General features: G+C 49.5%; 1 protein-coding gene across 1 annotated transcript in view; it reads left to right on the top strand.

The window, feature by feature from the left end:
- LOC139279272 (discoidin, CUB and LCCL domain-containing protein 1) overlaps window positions 1-17269 on the top strand; it is a 180176-nt gene that overhangs the window by 101475 nt on the left and 61432 nt on the right. Inside the window, exon 4 of the mRNA XM_070898402.1 lies at window positions 7398-7449. Within this exon, the coding sequence (XP_070754503.1) occupies window positions 7398-7449 (52 nt within the window). The remainder of the gene's footprint in view (window positions 1-7397; window positions 7450-17269) is intronic.

The following is a 17269-nucleotide window of genomic DNA, read 5'->3' as shown; positions in this document are numbered from 1 at the left end:
AGCTGTACAGGCCTGATGTTGCTGGTGTACCACGCTAGCTAGACGTTTCTCTGCACCCATCAGCTCAAATTGTCGCACCATCGCTCGCTGGAAGTGGGAGCAGATATCAGCGCAGCGAGGGCATTGGGGCACCAGGGTCTCAGTCTGCACCCAATCACCGTAAACGCAACCCAACCAGCTCACACATCATCACTCAATGGCACCCAGGCTGGGCAGCAGCTTCAGTGCGTCTATAGCTGTGCCTCTTAAACTTGCATTACAACGTACAATCATAGAAATTTACAGCACAGAAGGAGGCCATTTCAGCCCATGCTGTCCGTGCCGGCCGACCAAGAGCTATCCAGCCTAATCCCACTTCCCAGCTCTCGGTCCGTAGCCCTGTAGGTTACGGCACTTCAGCTGCACATCCAAGTACTGTTTAAATGTGGTGAGGGTTTCTGCCTCTACCACCCTTTCAGGCAGTGAGTTCCAGACCCACACCACCCTCAAAAAGTTCTCCTCCACTCCCCTCTAATCCTTCTACAATTACTTTAAATCTATGCCCTCTGGTTGTTGACCTCTCTGCTAAGGGAAATAGATCCTTCCTATCCACTCTATCTCGGCCCCTCATAATTTTATACACCTCAATAAGGTCTCCCCTCAGCCTCCTCTGTTCCAAAGAAAACAACCCCAGACTATCCAATCTTTCCTCATAGCTAAAATTCTCCAGTCCTGGCAACATCCTCGTAAATCTCCTCTGTCCCCTCTCCAGTGCAATCACATATTTCCTGTAATGTGGTGACCAGAACTGCACGCAGTGCTCTAGTTGTGGCCTAACCAGTGTTTTATACAGTTCAAGCATAACCTCCCTGCTCTTGTATTCTATGCCTCGGATAACAAAGGCAAGTATCCCGTATGCCTTCTTAACCACCTTATCCACCTGGCCTGCTACCTTCAGGGATCTGTGGACCTGCACTCCAAGGTCCCTTTGTTCCTCTACACTTCCCAGTGTCCTACCATTTAATGTGTATTCTTTTGCCTTGTTAGCCCTCCCCAAACGCTTTACCTGTCAACATGTCAATTAAGACCACTTCTCTGCTGTGACAAGATTAGACCCAATGCAAGGGAACAAATCTGTAACCAGAAGGTAACCCTTAGATGAGGCTATCCTGGATAATCTTATCTATAAAGCATCAAGGAGTAAGAAGTAATGAGGACACAGACATCCACAAAGCTATGGCCTAGGACCATCCCATTCTTATGTATTGCCCTCCATCACTCGCCCCCGCCCCCACCCCCCCTCCCCCACCTGTTATGTATTTGCTTCAAGGGCTCTTTGCTTAAGAATTCATAGCAACACATTACTATTAAGAACTAGTTGGTTTATTCACAAAGGTTTAACAATCACACTACACATTACCAGTTCATCCACCAGGCTCACAACTGCACACCTCATCGTGGATGACCTAGACCCAACTGACTGGGGTTTTATTGAGTCTTCTGAACATCACGTGACTGGTGCAACAGCTCTACAAACCCTGTGAGCATACTCACAGGTTTATACGTTACACCAGCCCACCTCCTCACCGACGCACACAGAAACAGCGCACACAGTTCACATGTTATAATGTCAGCTCTCTTCAAAGTTACCGACTGGAGACAGCATTGTAAAATTAGTCACGTTTCCTTCACAGCACCTGGTCAGGACAAGGCAGCACCTCCCAGCGCTCTGAATCCCACACACCGAGCTTACAAATGTCCCAGAAAGCCACACACATAGCTCACTGCTCTGGTTCTGCCTCAAGGTATATAACCTGGAATGCTATAGCGTCAAGTGGAGTGCATCTCTTTAAAGGACACTACTTTTTTCTGGGACTGGCATTGTTTATTTTTTTATTCATTCCTCGGATGTGGGCATCGCTGGCAAGGCCGGCATTTATTGCCCATCCCTAATTGCCCCTTGAGAAGGTGGTGGTGAGCTGCCTTCTTGAACCGCTGCAGTCCGTGTGGTGAAGGTGCTCCCACAGTGCTGTTAGGGAGGGAGTTCCAGGATTGTGACCCAGCGACGATGAAGGAACGGCCGATATATTTCCAAGTCAGGATGGTGTGTGACTGGGAGGGGAACGTGGAGGTGGTGGTGTTCCCATGCGCCTGCTGCCCTTGTCCTTCTAGGTGGTAGAGGTCGCGGGTTTGGGCTGTCGAACAAGCCTTGGCTTGTTCTAAAGTCCTTGCTTTAGTTTGTTCTGATGTTCTTATGTTTGCTCCGTTCCAGTTTCAGTGGATTTAGTGAGCTTGTCTAGCACTCTGCTGGAAAGTCCGGAAGTAGTCTGATTGTTTTGGCTGTAAAGATCAAACCATTAAAAGTTGAGGTTACCGGCAATACTTTTACTTTGGTGGCAAAGGAAGTGAAACTTGGAGCAAATCTCCAAGGCAAATAAATTAGTTCATAATCGTTTTTTCTTTTAGCTTTTATTTTTCTTCAACATCCTGTCTATTATTTCTCACAGCCTCCCCTGTCAGATGAAGGTAAACTCTGTACTCCTGAAACTCTCTGCTGTTAAATCCCACAGGTGTACATTTGAAGTCTAAAAGAGATTGCCAATTCATCCTGTCCCCCCACTCCTCTCGATTAACCCGGCATTGTTGTGGTGACTTTCCACAAAAGACTTGCATTTATATAGCGCCTTTCACAACTTCAGGATGTCTCAAAGTGCTTCACAGCCAATTATGTACTTTTTGAAGTATCGTCACTGCTGTAATGTGGGAAACGCAGCAGCCAATTTTCAAACAGCAAGCTCCCACAAACAGCAATGCAACAATGACCAGATAATCTGTTTTAGTGATGTTGTTTGAGGGATAAATATTGGCCCCAGGACACCATCCCTGCTCTTCTTCAAAATAGTGCCATGGGATCTTTTACATCCCCCTGAGAGAGCGATGGGGCCTCGGTTTAACGTCTCATCCGAAAGATGGCACCTCCGACAGTGCAGCACTCCCTCAGCACTGCACTGGAGTATCAGCATTGGAGTGTCAGCCTGGAGATTTGTGCTCCAGTCCCTGGAGTGGGACTTGAACCCACAACCTGCTGACTCAGAGGCGAGAGTGCTGCCCCCTGAGCCACGGCTGACACATAGTGCTGCTTTTGATACATTGTCTCTGGGATTACAAATGAGAAAAGTGGTGAGTGAGTTGCTGCTGTCCCTCACTGGGTGGGTGACAGGTGGGTGGTATGAGGGGTGCGGGGACCGGTGAGGGGCAGGAGAGGGGGGGTGCGGGGACCAGTGAGGGGCAGGAGAGGGGGGGCGGGGACCGGTGAGGGGCAGGAGAGGGGGGGCGGGGACCGGTGAGGGGCAGGAGAGGGGGGGGGGGGACCGGTGAGGGGCAGGAGAGGGGGGGCGGGGACCAGTGAGGGGCAGGAGAGGGGGGGTGCGGGGACCAGTGAGGGGCAGGAGAGGGGGGGCGGGGACCGGTGAGGGGCAGGAGAGGGGGGGCGGGGACCGGTGAGGGGCAGGAGAGGGGGGGCGGGGACCGGTGAGGGGCAGGAGAGGGGGGGGGGGGACCGGTGAGGGGCAGGAGAGGGGGGGGGGGGACCGGTGAGGGGCAGGAGAGGGGGAGGGCGGGGACCGGTGAGGGGCAGGAGAGGAGGGGGCGGGGACCGGTGAGGGGCAGGAGGGGGGGTGCGGGGACCGGTGAGGGGCAGGAGAGGGGGGGGTGCGGAGAGCGGTGAGGGGCAGGAGGGGGGGGGCGGGGACCGGTGAGGGGCAGGAGGGGGGGGGCGGGGACCGGTGAGGGGCAGGAGAGGGGGGGGTGCGGAGAGCGGTGAGGGGCAGGAGGGGGGGGGCGGGGACCGGTGAGGGGCAGGAGGGGGGGGGCGGGGACCGGTGAGGGGCAGGAGGGGGGGGGCGGGGACCGGTGAGGGGCAGAAGAGGGGGGGCGGGGACCAGTGAGGGGCAGGAGAGGGGGGGGGGCGGGGACCGGTGAGGGGCAGGAGGGGGAAGTAACCTATCCAACCAATGCAAAGAAGAATCTAAATTTAAAACATTAAATTTATGTCCTTTCTAACAAAGCATTACATTAACTGTGCCCTTCTGCCAATGATATTTAAATGAAATACTTATTTGAAGGATTCTTTTGTTAAAGCAATACAGATATTAGGAGCGTCACACCACAGGATGTCACCTCGAGGCTGTGAAACTGCCGCTGTAACATAGAAACACAGAAAATAGGTGCAGGAGTCGGCCAGTCGGCCCTTCGAGCCTGCAGCGCCATTCAATATGATCATGGCTGATCATTCACCTCAGTACCCCTTTCCTGCTTTCTCTCCATACCCCTTGAACCCTTTAGCCGTAAGGGCCATATCTAACTCCCTCTTGAATATATCCAATGAACTGGCCTCAACAACTCTCTGCGGCAGGGAATTCCACAGGTTAACAACTCTCTGTGTGAAGAAGTTTCTCCTCATCTCAGTCCTAAATGGCCTACCCCTTATCCTAAGACTGTGACCCTGGTTCTGGACTTTCCCAATATCAGGAAAATTTTTCCTGCATCTAACCTGTCCAGCCCGGCAGAATTTTATATGTTTCTATGAGATCCCCTCTCATCCTTCTAGACTCCAGTGAACACAGGCCCCGTCGATGCAGTCTCTCCTCATATGTCAGTCCTGCCATCCCGGGAATCAGTCTGGTGAACCTTCGCTGCACTCCCTCAATAGCAAGAACGTCCTTCCTCAGACTAGGAGACCAAAACTGAACACAATATTCCAGGTGAGGCCTCACCAAGGCCCTGTACAACTGCAGTAAGACCTTCTGCTCTGATATTCAAATCCCCTCGCTATGAAGGCCAACATACCATTTGCCTTCTTCACCGCCTGCTGTACCTGCATGCCAACTTTCAATGACTGATGTACCATGACACCCAGGTCTCGTTGCACCTCCCCTTTTCCTAATCTGCTGCCCTTCAAATAATATTCTGCCTCTGTGTTTTTGCCACCAAAGTGGATAACCTCACATTTATCTACATTATACTGCATCTGCCATGCATTTGCCAATCGCCTAACCTGTCCAAGTCACCCTGCAGCCTCTTGGCGCCCTCCTCACAGCTCACACCGCCACCCAGCTTAGTGTCTATGGCGGAGCAGGAACGGAATCTCACCACAGACCCGAATGCCTGGCATTGTCCGAGTTCCCGGCCAGGGTACCAGGTACACGGGCTGGAACTGTCCTGCGGGGCCCCACTCTCTCTGTGTGCCTGTATGTTGCTGACATATGATATGTTGGGGGTGGTGAGGTACACAACATGTGGGCCGAGCAACATTTCGTGATGTGCTTGGTCAAGCTGCAGCAACTGAGAGGTGGCATCCATGCGGCATGCAAGATAGCAAATGGTACAGAAAATGTAGATCTGTAACAGACCAATAAAACTCTGAAAAAGGAAAGATTTGCATTTATATAGCGCCTTTCACAACCATCGGACGTCTCAAAACGTTTACAGTCAATGAAGTATTTTTTGGAGTGCAGTCACTGTTGTAATGTGGGAAACTAAGCAGCCAGTTTATGCACAGCAAGCTCCCACAAACAGCAATGTGATAATGACCCAGATAATCTGTTTTAGTGATGTTGATTGAGGGATAAATATTGGCCCCAGGACACCGGGGAGAACTCTCCTGCTCTTCTTCGAGATAGTGCCATGGGATCTTTTACATCCATCTGAGAGAGCAGATGGGGCCTCGGTTTAACATCTCATCCAAAAGACGACACCTCCGACAGTGCAGCACTCCCTCAATACTGCCCCTCCGACAGTGCAGTGCTCCCTCAGTACTGCCCCTCCAACAGTGCGGCGCCCCCTCAGTACTGCCCCTCCGACAGTGCAGCACTCCCTCAGTACTACCCCTCCAACAGTGCAGCACTCCCTCAGTACTGCCCCTCTGACAGTGCAGCGCTCCCTCAGTACTGCCCCTCCGACAGTGCAGTGCTCCCTTAGTACTGCCCCTCCGACAGTGCAGCACTCCCTCAGTACTGCCCCTCCGACAGTGCAGTGCTCCCTCAGTACTGCCCCTCCGACAGTGCAGCGCTCCCTCAGTACTGCCCCACCGACAGTGCAGCACTCCCTCAGTCCTGCCCCTCCGACAGTGCAGCGCTCCCTCAGTACTGCCCCTCCGACAGTGCAGCGCTCCCTCAGTACTGCCCCTCCGACAGTGCAGTGCTCCCTCAATCCTGCCCCTCCGACAGTGCAGCACTCCCACAGTACTGCCCCTCCGACAGTGCAGCGCTCCCACAGTACTGCCCCTCCGACAGTGCAGCGCTCCCTCAGTACTGCCCCTCCGACAGTGCAGTGCTTCCTCAGTACTGCCCCACCGACAGTGCAGCACTCCCTCAGTCCTGCCCCTCCGACAGTGCAGCACTCCCTCAGTCCTGCACTGAAGTGTCAGCCTAGATGTTTGTGGGAGCTTGCAGTGCGCAATTTGGCAGCCGTGATTCCTACATTACAACTGTGACGACACCCCAAAAAGCACTTCATCGGGTGTGAAGCGCTTTGGGATGTCCTGAGGTGGTGAAAGGCGCTATAGAAATTCAAGTTTTACTTTCGTTCCTTTAGTTGTTCGGGTTTAATGAGATCCCACTTACCATGTCCTGCTATAAATGCACCTTTTCAAGTCACCTTCCCATCTACATCTGAAGGAGAAAGTTGAATGTGTCAGGTGGGGATCCGTGGTATGAACCGAGTTGTCCCACTCAATATTTTGTTAAATCATAGAAATTTACAGCATGGAAGGAGGCCATTCGGCCCATCATGTCCACGCTGGCCGACAAAGAGCTACCCAGCCTAATCCCACTTTCCAGCTCTCGGTCCGTAGCCCTGAAGGTTACAGCACTTCAGGTGCACATCCAAGTACTTTTTAAATATAATGAGGGTTTCTGCCTCTACCACCTTTTCAGGCAGTGAGTTCCAGACCCCCACCACCCTCTGAGTGAAGAATTTCCTCTCAAATCCCCTCTAAACCTCCTACCAATTACTTTAAATCTATGCCCCCTGGTTATTGACCCCTATGTTAAGGGAAATCGGTCCTTCCTATCCACTCTAGGCTCCTCATAAGAAGACAAACCCCAGCCTATCCAATCTTTCCTCATAGCGAGAATTCTCCAGTCCAGGCAACATCCTCGTAAATCTCCTCTGTACCCTCTCCAGTGCAATCACATTTTTCCTGTAATGCGGTGACCAGACCTGCACGCAGTACTCCAGCTGTGGCCTCTGCGACTGGAACTGCTACGATTGGCAGGGCTGCACGACTTCACTCCAAGAGTGCTGCAGTCACCAGCGTAATTCAGAGTGGATTTGTTTTGAGGTGGAGGGATGTATTGTGATAACAAATCCAATGGTCTTTTCCGTTTAATGATGTGTCAGTATTTTACTTTGTGCAGATTTGATTTCCTGTTTGGATAAGGGTATTCATTATTCACAGCAACAGTTCAGGTAAGCTGAAACCTGCGGTAACCTGGTCTTATGTACCTTGCGTGTTAACCTGACCCTTGATGCTAAGTTTTACGTAGTTTTGAAAACAAAGTTGCAAGAGTGTTGGTTTATCGAGGTGGAAATAGTAATGCAATTGACCCACCGCTAAGTGGCAGCTTTCGATCTATAGATACGCCTCCTGTTTGGGAGGTCACAGGATGACATCCAGTGACAGGAAAGCAAGTGAGCCAAAAATCCTCTCTCGGAAAAGTTTAAATCTGCCAATATCATTTTTTTTCCGACTGTTCCTGCTCAGAAAGTAGCTTTGTAAATTTAATCGTTCACCGATAATTCACGTTTTTTTTTACTGTTAATACGGAGCAGGGTTATGGGGAAAGAGCAGGAGGAGTGGGAGTAATTGTCCAGCCCTTCCACAGAGCCGGCACAGAAACGATGGGCCGAATGGCCTCCTCCTTTTGCTGTCTGATTTCTGTGAAGCTTGAACAAGAATTCCGGTTAGAATTGTAAACACTGAGTTTGAGCCTCTCGCTTGAAAGAAAATGTAAAGCTTCTAAAGGTTACTTGCACACGGTGATTGGCATTGCAAAATGATTGTTTAACCTGATGCAGAATGAGTTTTCACTAATATTTGGCACGGTATCTGAGCCGGTCGCTCCGTACCTTTTAATTGTGCACACATTGCGGAGAACAGATAAAAGAGATCTGGCAGCCAGTGAGACTGGGACGCCAACAGATGTCTAAAGCATTTGTAAATAGTGAGCATGAGCTGTATAATCACTCAATCTCAATACAGTCCTGTAACAGAATGCGATGTTACGACAACCACACTGAGTTACCGCCATGCCGTGCGTTTCGCCTCGTCTGATAGTCGCTGCCATCATAATTCACTTGTTTTTTTTTTGTTGAGAGACTTCTAATGACTCACTGCAGCAGTGCGTATGTGCCTGTCACAGACTGACACTAATAACGGCTAAATAAACCGGAGGAAGTGTGATGCAGTCCAAGATAGTTGAAACAATTAAGTTCCTATCAAACTTTGCAACACCCTAACAGTTGGGAACTGGCGGAACTAATTCTGGAGACTCCGTCACGCTTCCTGCACTGGGGCTGGAGCTTAAAGACGTGAAGGATAACCTACAGACATCATATCGTCATAATGTCGCAATCATTTAATATCTGTAATCATTGATATTGTGAGTAGAAACGTTTGCAGTCCACATACACATCTCAGGGGTGTAACAACAACGTGTATTTATATAGCGCCTTTAACGTAGTGAAACGCCCCAAGGCGCTTCACAGGAGTGTTATGAGATAAAAAATTTGACACCGAGCCGCATAAGTAGAAATTAGGGCAGGTGACCAAAAGCTTGATCAAAGAGGGAGGTTTTAAGGAGCGTCCTTAAGGAGGAGAGATTGGTAGAGAGGTGGAGAGGTTTAGGGAGGGAGTTCCAGAGCTTGGGGCCCAGGCAACAGAAGGCACGGCCACCGATGGTGGAGCGATTATAATCAGGGATGGTCAGGAGGGCAGAATTAGAGGTCGCAGACATTTCGGGGGGGGGGGGGCGTTGTGGGGCTGGAAGTGATTACAGGGAGGGGCGAGGCCATAGAGAGATTTGTGAATAAGGATGAGAATTTTGAAATCAAGGCGTTGCTTAACCGGGAGCCAATGTAGGACAACGAGCACAGGGGTGATGGGTGAGCGGGACTTGGTGCGAGTTAGGATACGGGCAGCCGTGTTTACGTAGGGTAGAATGTGGAAGGCCAGCCAGAAGTGCATTGGAATAGTCAAGTCTAGATATATTTGTGCGTATAGTGTATTTATTCATTGTGTGGAGATGTGTGGACCATGTACTGCAGACACATCAAGTCGCTGGAGAAATACAATCAAAGATATCTCCACAAAATCCTACAAATCCCCTGGGAGGACAGACGCACCAACATTAGCGTCCTCGCCCAGGCCAACATCCCCAGCATTGAAGCACTGACCACACTCGATCAGCTCCATTGTCACATTGTCCGCAAGCCAGACACGAGACTCCCAAAGCAAGCGCTCTACTTGGAACTCGCCCACAGCAAACGAGCCAAAGGTGGGCAGTGAAACATTACAAGGACACCCTCAAAGCCTCCCTGATAAAGTGCGACATCCCTACTGACACCTGGGAGTCCCTGGCCAAAGACTGCCCTAAGTGGAGGAAGTGCATCTGGGAGGGCACTGAGCACCTCGAGTCTCGTTGCTGAGAGCATGCGGAAACCAAGTGCAGGCAGCGGAAGGAGCGTGCGGCAAACCAGACTCCCCACCCACCCTTTCCTCCAACCACTGTCTGTCCCACCTGTGACAGGGACTGTGGTTCTCGTATTGGACTGTTCAGTCACCTGAGAACTCACTTTTAGAGTGGAAGCAAGTCTTCCTCGATTTCGAGGGACTGCCTATGATGATGATGAGGAGGAGATGTGTGAGATGGAGTAACAGTGTCAGACCACATCCATTGTTATGCTATTGTTTTTATTGCCAAATGTACATCATACCAGACAGATTTTTGAACGATAAAGGAGTCAATGGTTATGGGGAGCGGGCAGGGAAGTGGAGTTGAGGCCAAGATCGGATCAACTATAATTTTGTTGAATGGCGGAGCAGGCTCGAGGGGCTGAATGGCCGACTCCTGCTCCTATTTCCTATGTTCAAAGACCAACTGAAGTCTCTCCACTTACCGAGAACATTAGTTGAACTTTTTTAAGTGGAATGGTGCCAGTTTAAATCCGATTCACACCCTAGCAACGGGAAAGGTTCCCCACAGGCCGCTCACCGGCATCCCGTGGGGAATACCATGCGTGCACGGAGATTGAGCGGGACGTCGCACTGAGAGAAGCAAGCCCTCGCAGAACAACACGCAGCTCACACGCACCGTTGCACCAGTGCTCCCTTTAAGCTGCACGGCCGTGCAGACCCCTCAGGGTCCCGTGCAGCCGGCGAAGCGGCTTTTAAATTGGAAAAACCCGGGCATGCGCGGACCAATAAAAGTTACAGGGAACGTTGCTTTGCCTCCCGACTAATTTTTCACGTTCGTGCCAGTGCATCTCAAAAATGAACGGGGCAGATCTTGACTTGAAGTCCGTGGAAATAAAAATCGGAGGGACACAGAACTGTCAACCATTTTACAATATTGCATAAAGTTAGGATCTACCCCAGTGTCTCATTCCTTTTGCCTTTTGTCATCTGCTGTACTTTCTACTCTGCTATGCCTCTGTATCACTTGGGTGGTAAATAAAAGGTGCACATCATTCACAGCATCTGATGTGTATCTGGATATAGCATATACACCAGTTCGGCCACAGCTAGAGTACTGCGTGTACAGTTCTGGTCACCGCATTACAGGAAAGATGTGATTGCACTAGAGAGAGTACAGAGGAGATTTACGAGGATGTTGCCTGGCCTGGAGAATTTTAGCTTTGAGGAAAGATTGGATACGCTGGGGTTGTTTTCTTTGGAACAGAGGAGGCTGAGGGGAGACTTAATTGAGGTGTATAAAATTAGGAAGGGCCTGGAGAATGTGGATAGGACAGGATATTTCCCTTAGCAGAGGGGTCAACAACCAGGGGACATAGATTTAAACATGGACTATGTACAGTAGACACCTCTAGTCAATGGAGAAATACCACCAACGATGTCTCCACAAGATCCTCCAAATCCCCTGGGAGGACAGACGCGCCAACATTAATGTCCTCGACCAGGCCAACATCCCCAGCATCGAAGCACTGACCACACTTGATCAGCTCCGTTGGGCAGGCCACATTGTCCGCATGCCAGGCACGAGACTCCCAAAGCAAGCACTCTACTCGGAACTCCTTCACGGCAAACGAGCCAAAGGTGGGCAGAGGAAACGTTACAAGGACACCTTCAAAGCCTCCCTGATAAAGTGCAACATCCCCACCGACACCTGGGAGTCCCTGGCCAAAGACCGCCCAAAGTGGAGGAAGTGCATAGAAACATAGAAACATAGAAAATAGGTGCAGGAGCAGGCCATTCAGCCCTTCTAGCCTGCACCGCCATTCAATGAGTTCATGGCTGAACATGAAACTTCAGTACCCCCTTCCTGCTTTCTCGCCATAACCCTTGATCCCCCGAGTAGTAAGGACTTCATCTAACTCCCTTTTGAATATATTTAGTGAATTGGCCTCAACTACTTTCTGTGGTAGAGAATTCCACAGGTTCACCACTCTCTGGGTGAAGAAGTTTCTCCTCATCTCGGTCCTAAATGGCTTACCCCTTATCCTCAGACTGTGACCCCTGGTTCTGGACTTCCCCAACATTGGGAACATTCTTTCTGCATCTAACCTGTCTAAACCCGTCAGAATTTTAAACGTTTCTATGAGGTCCCCTCTCATTCTTCTGAACTCCAGTGAATACAAGCCCAATTGATCCAATCTTTCTTGATAGGTCAGTCCCGCCATCCCGGGAATCAGTCTGGTGAACCTTCGCTGCACTCCCTCAATAGCAAGAATGTCCTTCCTCAAGTTAGGAGACCAAAACTGTACACAATACTCCAGGTGTGGCCTCACCAAGGCCCTGTACAACTGTAGCAACACCTCCCTGCCCCTGTATTCAAATCCCCTCGCTATGAAGGCCAACATGCCATTTGCTTTCTTAACCGCCTGCTGTACCTGCATGCCAACCTTCAATGACTGATGTACCATGACACCCAGGTCTCGTTGCACCTTCCCTTTTCCTAATCTGTCACCATTCAGATAATAGTCTGTCTCTCTGTTTTTACCACCAAAGTGGATAACCTCACATTTATCCACATTATACTTCATCTGCCATGCATTTGCCCACTCACCTAACCTATCCAAGTCACTCTGCAGCCTAATAGCATCCTCCTCGCAGCTCACACTGCCACCCAACTTAGTATCATCCGCAAATTTGGAGATACTGCATTTAATCCCCTCGTCTAAATCATTAATGTACAATGTAAACAGCTGGGGCCCCAGCACAGAACCTTGCGGCACTCCACTAGTCACTGCCTGCCATTCTGAAAAGTACCCGTTTACTCCTACTCTTTGCTTCCTGTCTGACAACCAGTTCTCAATCCACGTCAGCACACTACCCCCAATCCCATGTGCTTTAACTTTGCACATTAATCTCTTGTGTGGGACCTTGTCGAAAGCCTTCTGAAAGTCCAAATATACCACATCAACTGGTTCTCCTTTGTCCACTTTACTGGAAACATCCTCAAAAAATTCCAGAAGATTTGTCAAGCATGATTTCCCTTTCACAAATCCATGCTGACTTGGACCTATCATGTCACCATTTTCCAGATGCACTGCTATGACATCCTTAATAATTGATTCCATCATTTTACCCACTACTGAGGTCAGGCTGACCGGTCTATAATTCCCTGTTTTCTCTCTCCCTCCTTTTTTAAAAAGTGGGGTTACATTGGCTACCCTCCACTCCATAGGAACTGATCCAGAGTCAATGGAATGTTGGAAAATGACTGTCAATGCATCCGCTATTTCCAAGGCCACCTCCTTAAGTACTCTAGGATGCAGGCCATCAGGCCCTGGGGATTTATCTGCCTTCAATCCCATCAATTTCCCCAACACAATTTCCCGACTAATAAAGATTTCCCTCAGTTCCTCTTCCTTACTAGACCCTCTGACCCCTTTTATATCCGGAAGGTTGTTTGTATCCTCCTTAGTGAATACCGAACCAAAGTACTTGTTCAATTGATCCGCCATTTCTTTGTTCCCCGTTATGACTTCCCCTGATTCTGACTGCAGGGGACCTACGTTTGTCTTCACCAACCTTTTTCTCTTTACATACCTATAGAAACTTTTGCAATCCGCCTTAATGTTCCCTGCAAGCTTCTTCTCGTACTCCATTTTCCCTGTCCTAATCAAACCCTTTGTCCTCCTCTGCTGAGTTCTAAATTTCTCCCAGTCCCCAGGTTCGCTGCTATTTCTGGCCAATTTGTATGCCACTTCCTTGGCTTTAATACTATCCCTGATTTCCCTAGATAGCCACGGTTGAGCCACCTTCCCCTTTTTATTTTTACGCCAGACAGGAATGTACAATTGTTGTACTTCATCCATGCGGTCTCTAAATGTCTGCCATTGCCCATCCACAGTCAACCCCCTAAGTATCATTCGCCAATCTATCCTAGCCAATTCTCGCCTCATACCTTCAAAGTTACCCTTCTTTAAGTTCTGGACCATGGTCTCTGAATTTACTGTTTCATTCTCCATCCTAATGCAGAATTCCACCATATTATGGTCACTCTTCCCCAAGGGGCCTCGCACAATGAGATTGCTAATTAATCCTCTCTCATTACACAACACCCAGTCTAAGATGGCCTCCCCCCTAGTTGGTTCCTCAACATATTGGTCTAGAAAACCATCCCTTATGCACTCCAGGAAATCCTCCTCCACCGTATTGCTTCCAGTTTGGCTAGCCCAATCTATGTGCATATTAAAGTCACCCATTATAACTGCTACACCTTTATTGCATGCACCCCTAATTTCCTGTTTGATGCCCTCCCCAACATCCCTATTACTGTTTGGAGGTCTGTACACAACTCCTACTAACGTTTTTTGCCCTTTGGTGTTCTGCAGCTCTACCCATATAGATTCCACATCATCCAAGCTAATGTCTTTCCTAACTATTGCATTAATCTCCTCTTTAACCAGCAATGCTACCCCACCTCCTTTTCCTTTTATTCTATCCTTCATCCGGGAGGGCGCTGAGCACCTCGAGTCTCATCGCCGAGAGCATGCAGAAACCAAGCGCAGGCAGCAGAAGGAGCATGCGGCAAACCTGTCCCACCCTCCCTTACCCTCAACGATTCTCTGTCCCACCTGTGACAGAGTCTGGTTCGCGTATCGGACTGTTCAGCCACCTGAGAACTCATGTTAAGAGTGGAAGCAAATCTTCGATGTGGAGGAACTGCCTATGATGATGATTGATAGATAGATAGATAGATAGATTTAAAGTGATTGGTAGGAGGGTTAGAGGGGATTTGAGGAGAAATGTTTTCACCCAGAGGGTGGTGGGGGTCTGGAACTCACGGCCTGAAAGGGTGGTAGAGGCAGAAACCCTCACCACACAAGTACTTGGATGTGCACTTGAAGTGCCGTAACCTACAGGGCTACAGGCAGAGAGCTGGAAAGTGGGATTAGGCCGGATCGATCTTGAGCAGCCGATGCTGACATGATGGGCCGAATGGCCTCCTCGTGCTGTAAATTTCTGTGTGTGTTCATGCTCAACACAAGGTGTGGCTGAGCTGGGGTAAGGATAAAAATGGACCTATTCCTCCGCTCAGTTCATCCCAAACCCAATCATCAGCTGAGAAAACATTAAAACCCGAGGCTGGATCCGCCAGTGTTGGGTGCGGCGAGCTGTGTTGCACTCTCTGGGCTAGTCAGCCATGCGCATTCGATGGTCGGAGGTTTGTGCTCAGTTACCTGATCTCGCACTGGGCAGCAGTTTGACGTTAACATAGATGGATTTGACAGTACAGAAACAGGCCATTCAGCTCAACTGCTCAAAGGAACAATTGGCCTTTGCCAGAAAGAAAAATCAACCAATGACAAGCCACCGATCCCTGCTGGAAGATGCACAAATGTCTCTGCTTGCTATGGGGCTTGGCGATATTTTTTGGGTGTTTGAGAGGCAGAGATATATTCCACAAATGAAATGACTGGCTAATCCACCCCAATACTGTTTCTGTTTATCTAATCCGCTGAATTCAGACTGATTTACTTCTGTCAGCTGCTCTGGGAGATAGACATCCATACACTACTCCCCCATGTTACAGGTGGACCTGAGAGCCTGTCTCCTTACATATGCTGGACATCCCTTTCATATGGAGACCCACAGGAAGCTAACACATGGGAACACCACCACCTCCACGTTCCCCTCCCAGTCACACACCACCCTGACCTTGGAAATATATCGGCTGTTCCTTCATCGTCGCTGGGTCACAATCCTGGAACTCCCTCCCTAACAGCACTGTGGGAGCACCTTCACCACACGGACTGCAGCGGTTCAAGAAGGCGGCTCACCACCACCTTCTCAAGGGGCAATTAGGGATGGGCAATAAACGCCGGCCTTGCCAGCGACGCCCACATCCCGTGAACGACTGAAAAAAAAATGTCCTCCGAGACTAAGCCAGCTCCCTTATCTGCACAGGGGAATCATAGACGTGGGTTTTAACAGGTCTACGCTGGTGTCAATTCCTGTAACCTAGGTTTGGTTACACAATGGAATGTGGCTAGTGGAAAGACACATCGGAAGTCAGCGACATTCAGTGTGAAGAGGGAGCCCCCCCAACGGTATCCAGGCAGCACTGCAGACTAGTGCAAGTCCAGCTGTTCATTTCCCCACAGGACACGCTATGTTGGAGTATTTTTCTCATGGATCTACCAGACAGCACATCCGAACATATATTTTCCAGACAAGTTCTTAAGAGCTCTCTCCTTTAATGGACCTCTCAACTGACTCTCCTACTGTTTTCTCCCACTCTTTTCAATCATGACTATAATTCCCACTGAAGCAGAAATATTCCCAAAATACTTCTCACAATAGAAGACGAAATATCGGTTAACGTTTTGGGTGGGACTCTTACTCGGAATTCCTCATTCATTTAACTGCTATTCTTGCACAGGCGATGCAGATTATCCAGCCAGCTGGCCGTCCACAATATGTGGAATATCGATCACATCCCTTCCACTGCCAGTGTCACGCTATCGGTAATACGATAAGGGCCCAGATTTTGTGATCAGCGATGAACAAGCGGCGATCACCATTCAATACCCTTACAGCTGCCCACAGACTTTTTGTGGGCATTTTTGAAACAGCTTACCGTAACCAGGAGACTGAAACAGTGCGGCGCCCTCGACAGGGGATCTGTGACCTGTGTGAGCAGGTCAAGCAACAATGTGTTTCTTCAACCGATCAGATTGCCAGAATTCTTACTGAGGCGCGCAGAGTCTAAATCAGGAAGTGTACGTTAGAATATTTAATTCAATGTCAAATCATGTCCAGAAAGCAAAATAATGAGAGGGAAAGAAAGATGTGATTAAGAGAGAGAGATAAAAGAGACAGAAAGAAAAAGTTAAATGTTTTAATTTTAATTTATTTTAAATCTCCAACAACAATTAAAATCTGGAGGATTTTGAATGCTTGAATGGACAAGTCGTAATCTATTTCTGGAATGTTTGGTGGGCGTGTAGTGAGTGAGTATCGCAACTTTATGCCCTCCACGTGTTTCAATGGCGAGTCCCTCGGTGAGATAGCGGTGTAGCGAAGTTTGTGGAGAAGGGCAACTCGAACAGCAAATTCCTGATTTCTGTATTTAACTGCTCAGGTGCGGACTACAGATGTTGCTGTCCGATTTGCTCCATAATAACGGTGCGTGTCGATAGCATACCTGTTAGTCCTACCGCAAATTCCAGGCAAATATAAAGAAGGTAAACTCGGTGTCTCAAGAGCTGCCTGAGACCCAACCTTTCTTGGGTCTATAACTCTGCCAAGGGAGGAAACACAAAACATGTGGCTCTTTCCCATTGGGCCTCCATTGGCTTCAAAAAGGACCACGGGTGACAAAAACCAGCAAAGTGGCACTTGGAGGTCCCGAGTTCGTCGTCAATAGTGCTTGAATGTTCCTTGCTCAGTACCCGAGCAGCAACCTTTAGCTCCAGCATTCACTCCCTCCACCACCGGCGCACCGTGGCTGCAGTGTGCACCATCTACAAGATGCACTGCAGCAACTCGCCAAGGCTTCTTCGGCAGCACCTCCCAAACCCACGACCTCTACCGCCCAGA

This window comes from Pristiophorus japonicus, chromosome 14 (assembly GCF_044704955.1).
Source record: "Pristiophorus japonicus isolate sPriJap1 chromosome 14, sPriJap1.hap1, whole genome shotgun sequence".
In the NCBI taxonomy this organism is placed as follows: domain Eukaryota; kingdom Metazoa; phylum Chordata; class Chondrichthyes; family Pristiophoridae; genus Pristiophorus; species Pristiophorus japonicus.
The sequence above is the reverse complement of the archived record's forward strand: the minus strand, read 5'-3'. Positions and strand labels throughout refer to the sequence as shown.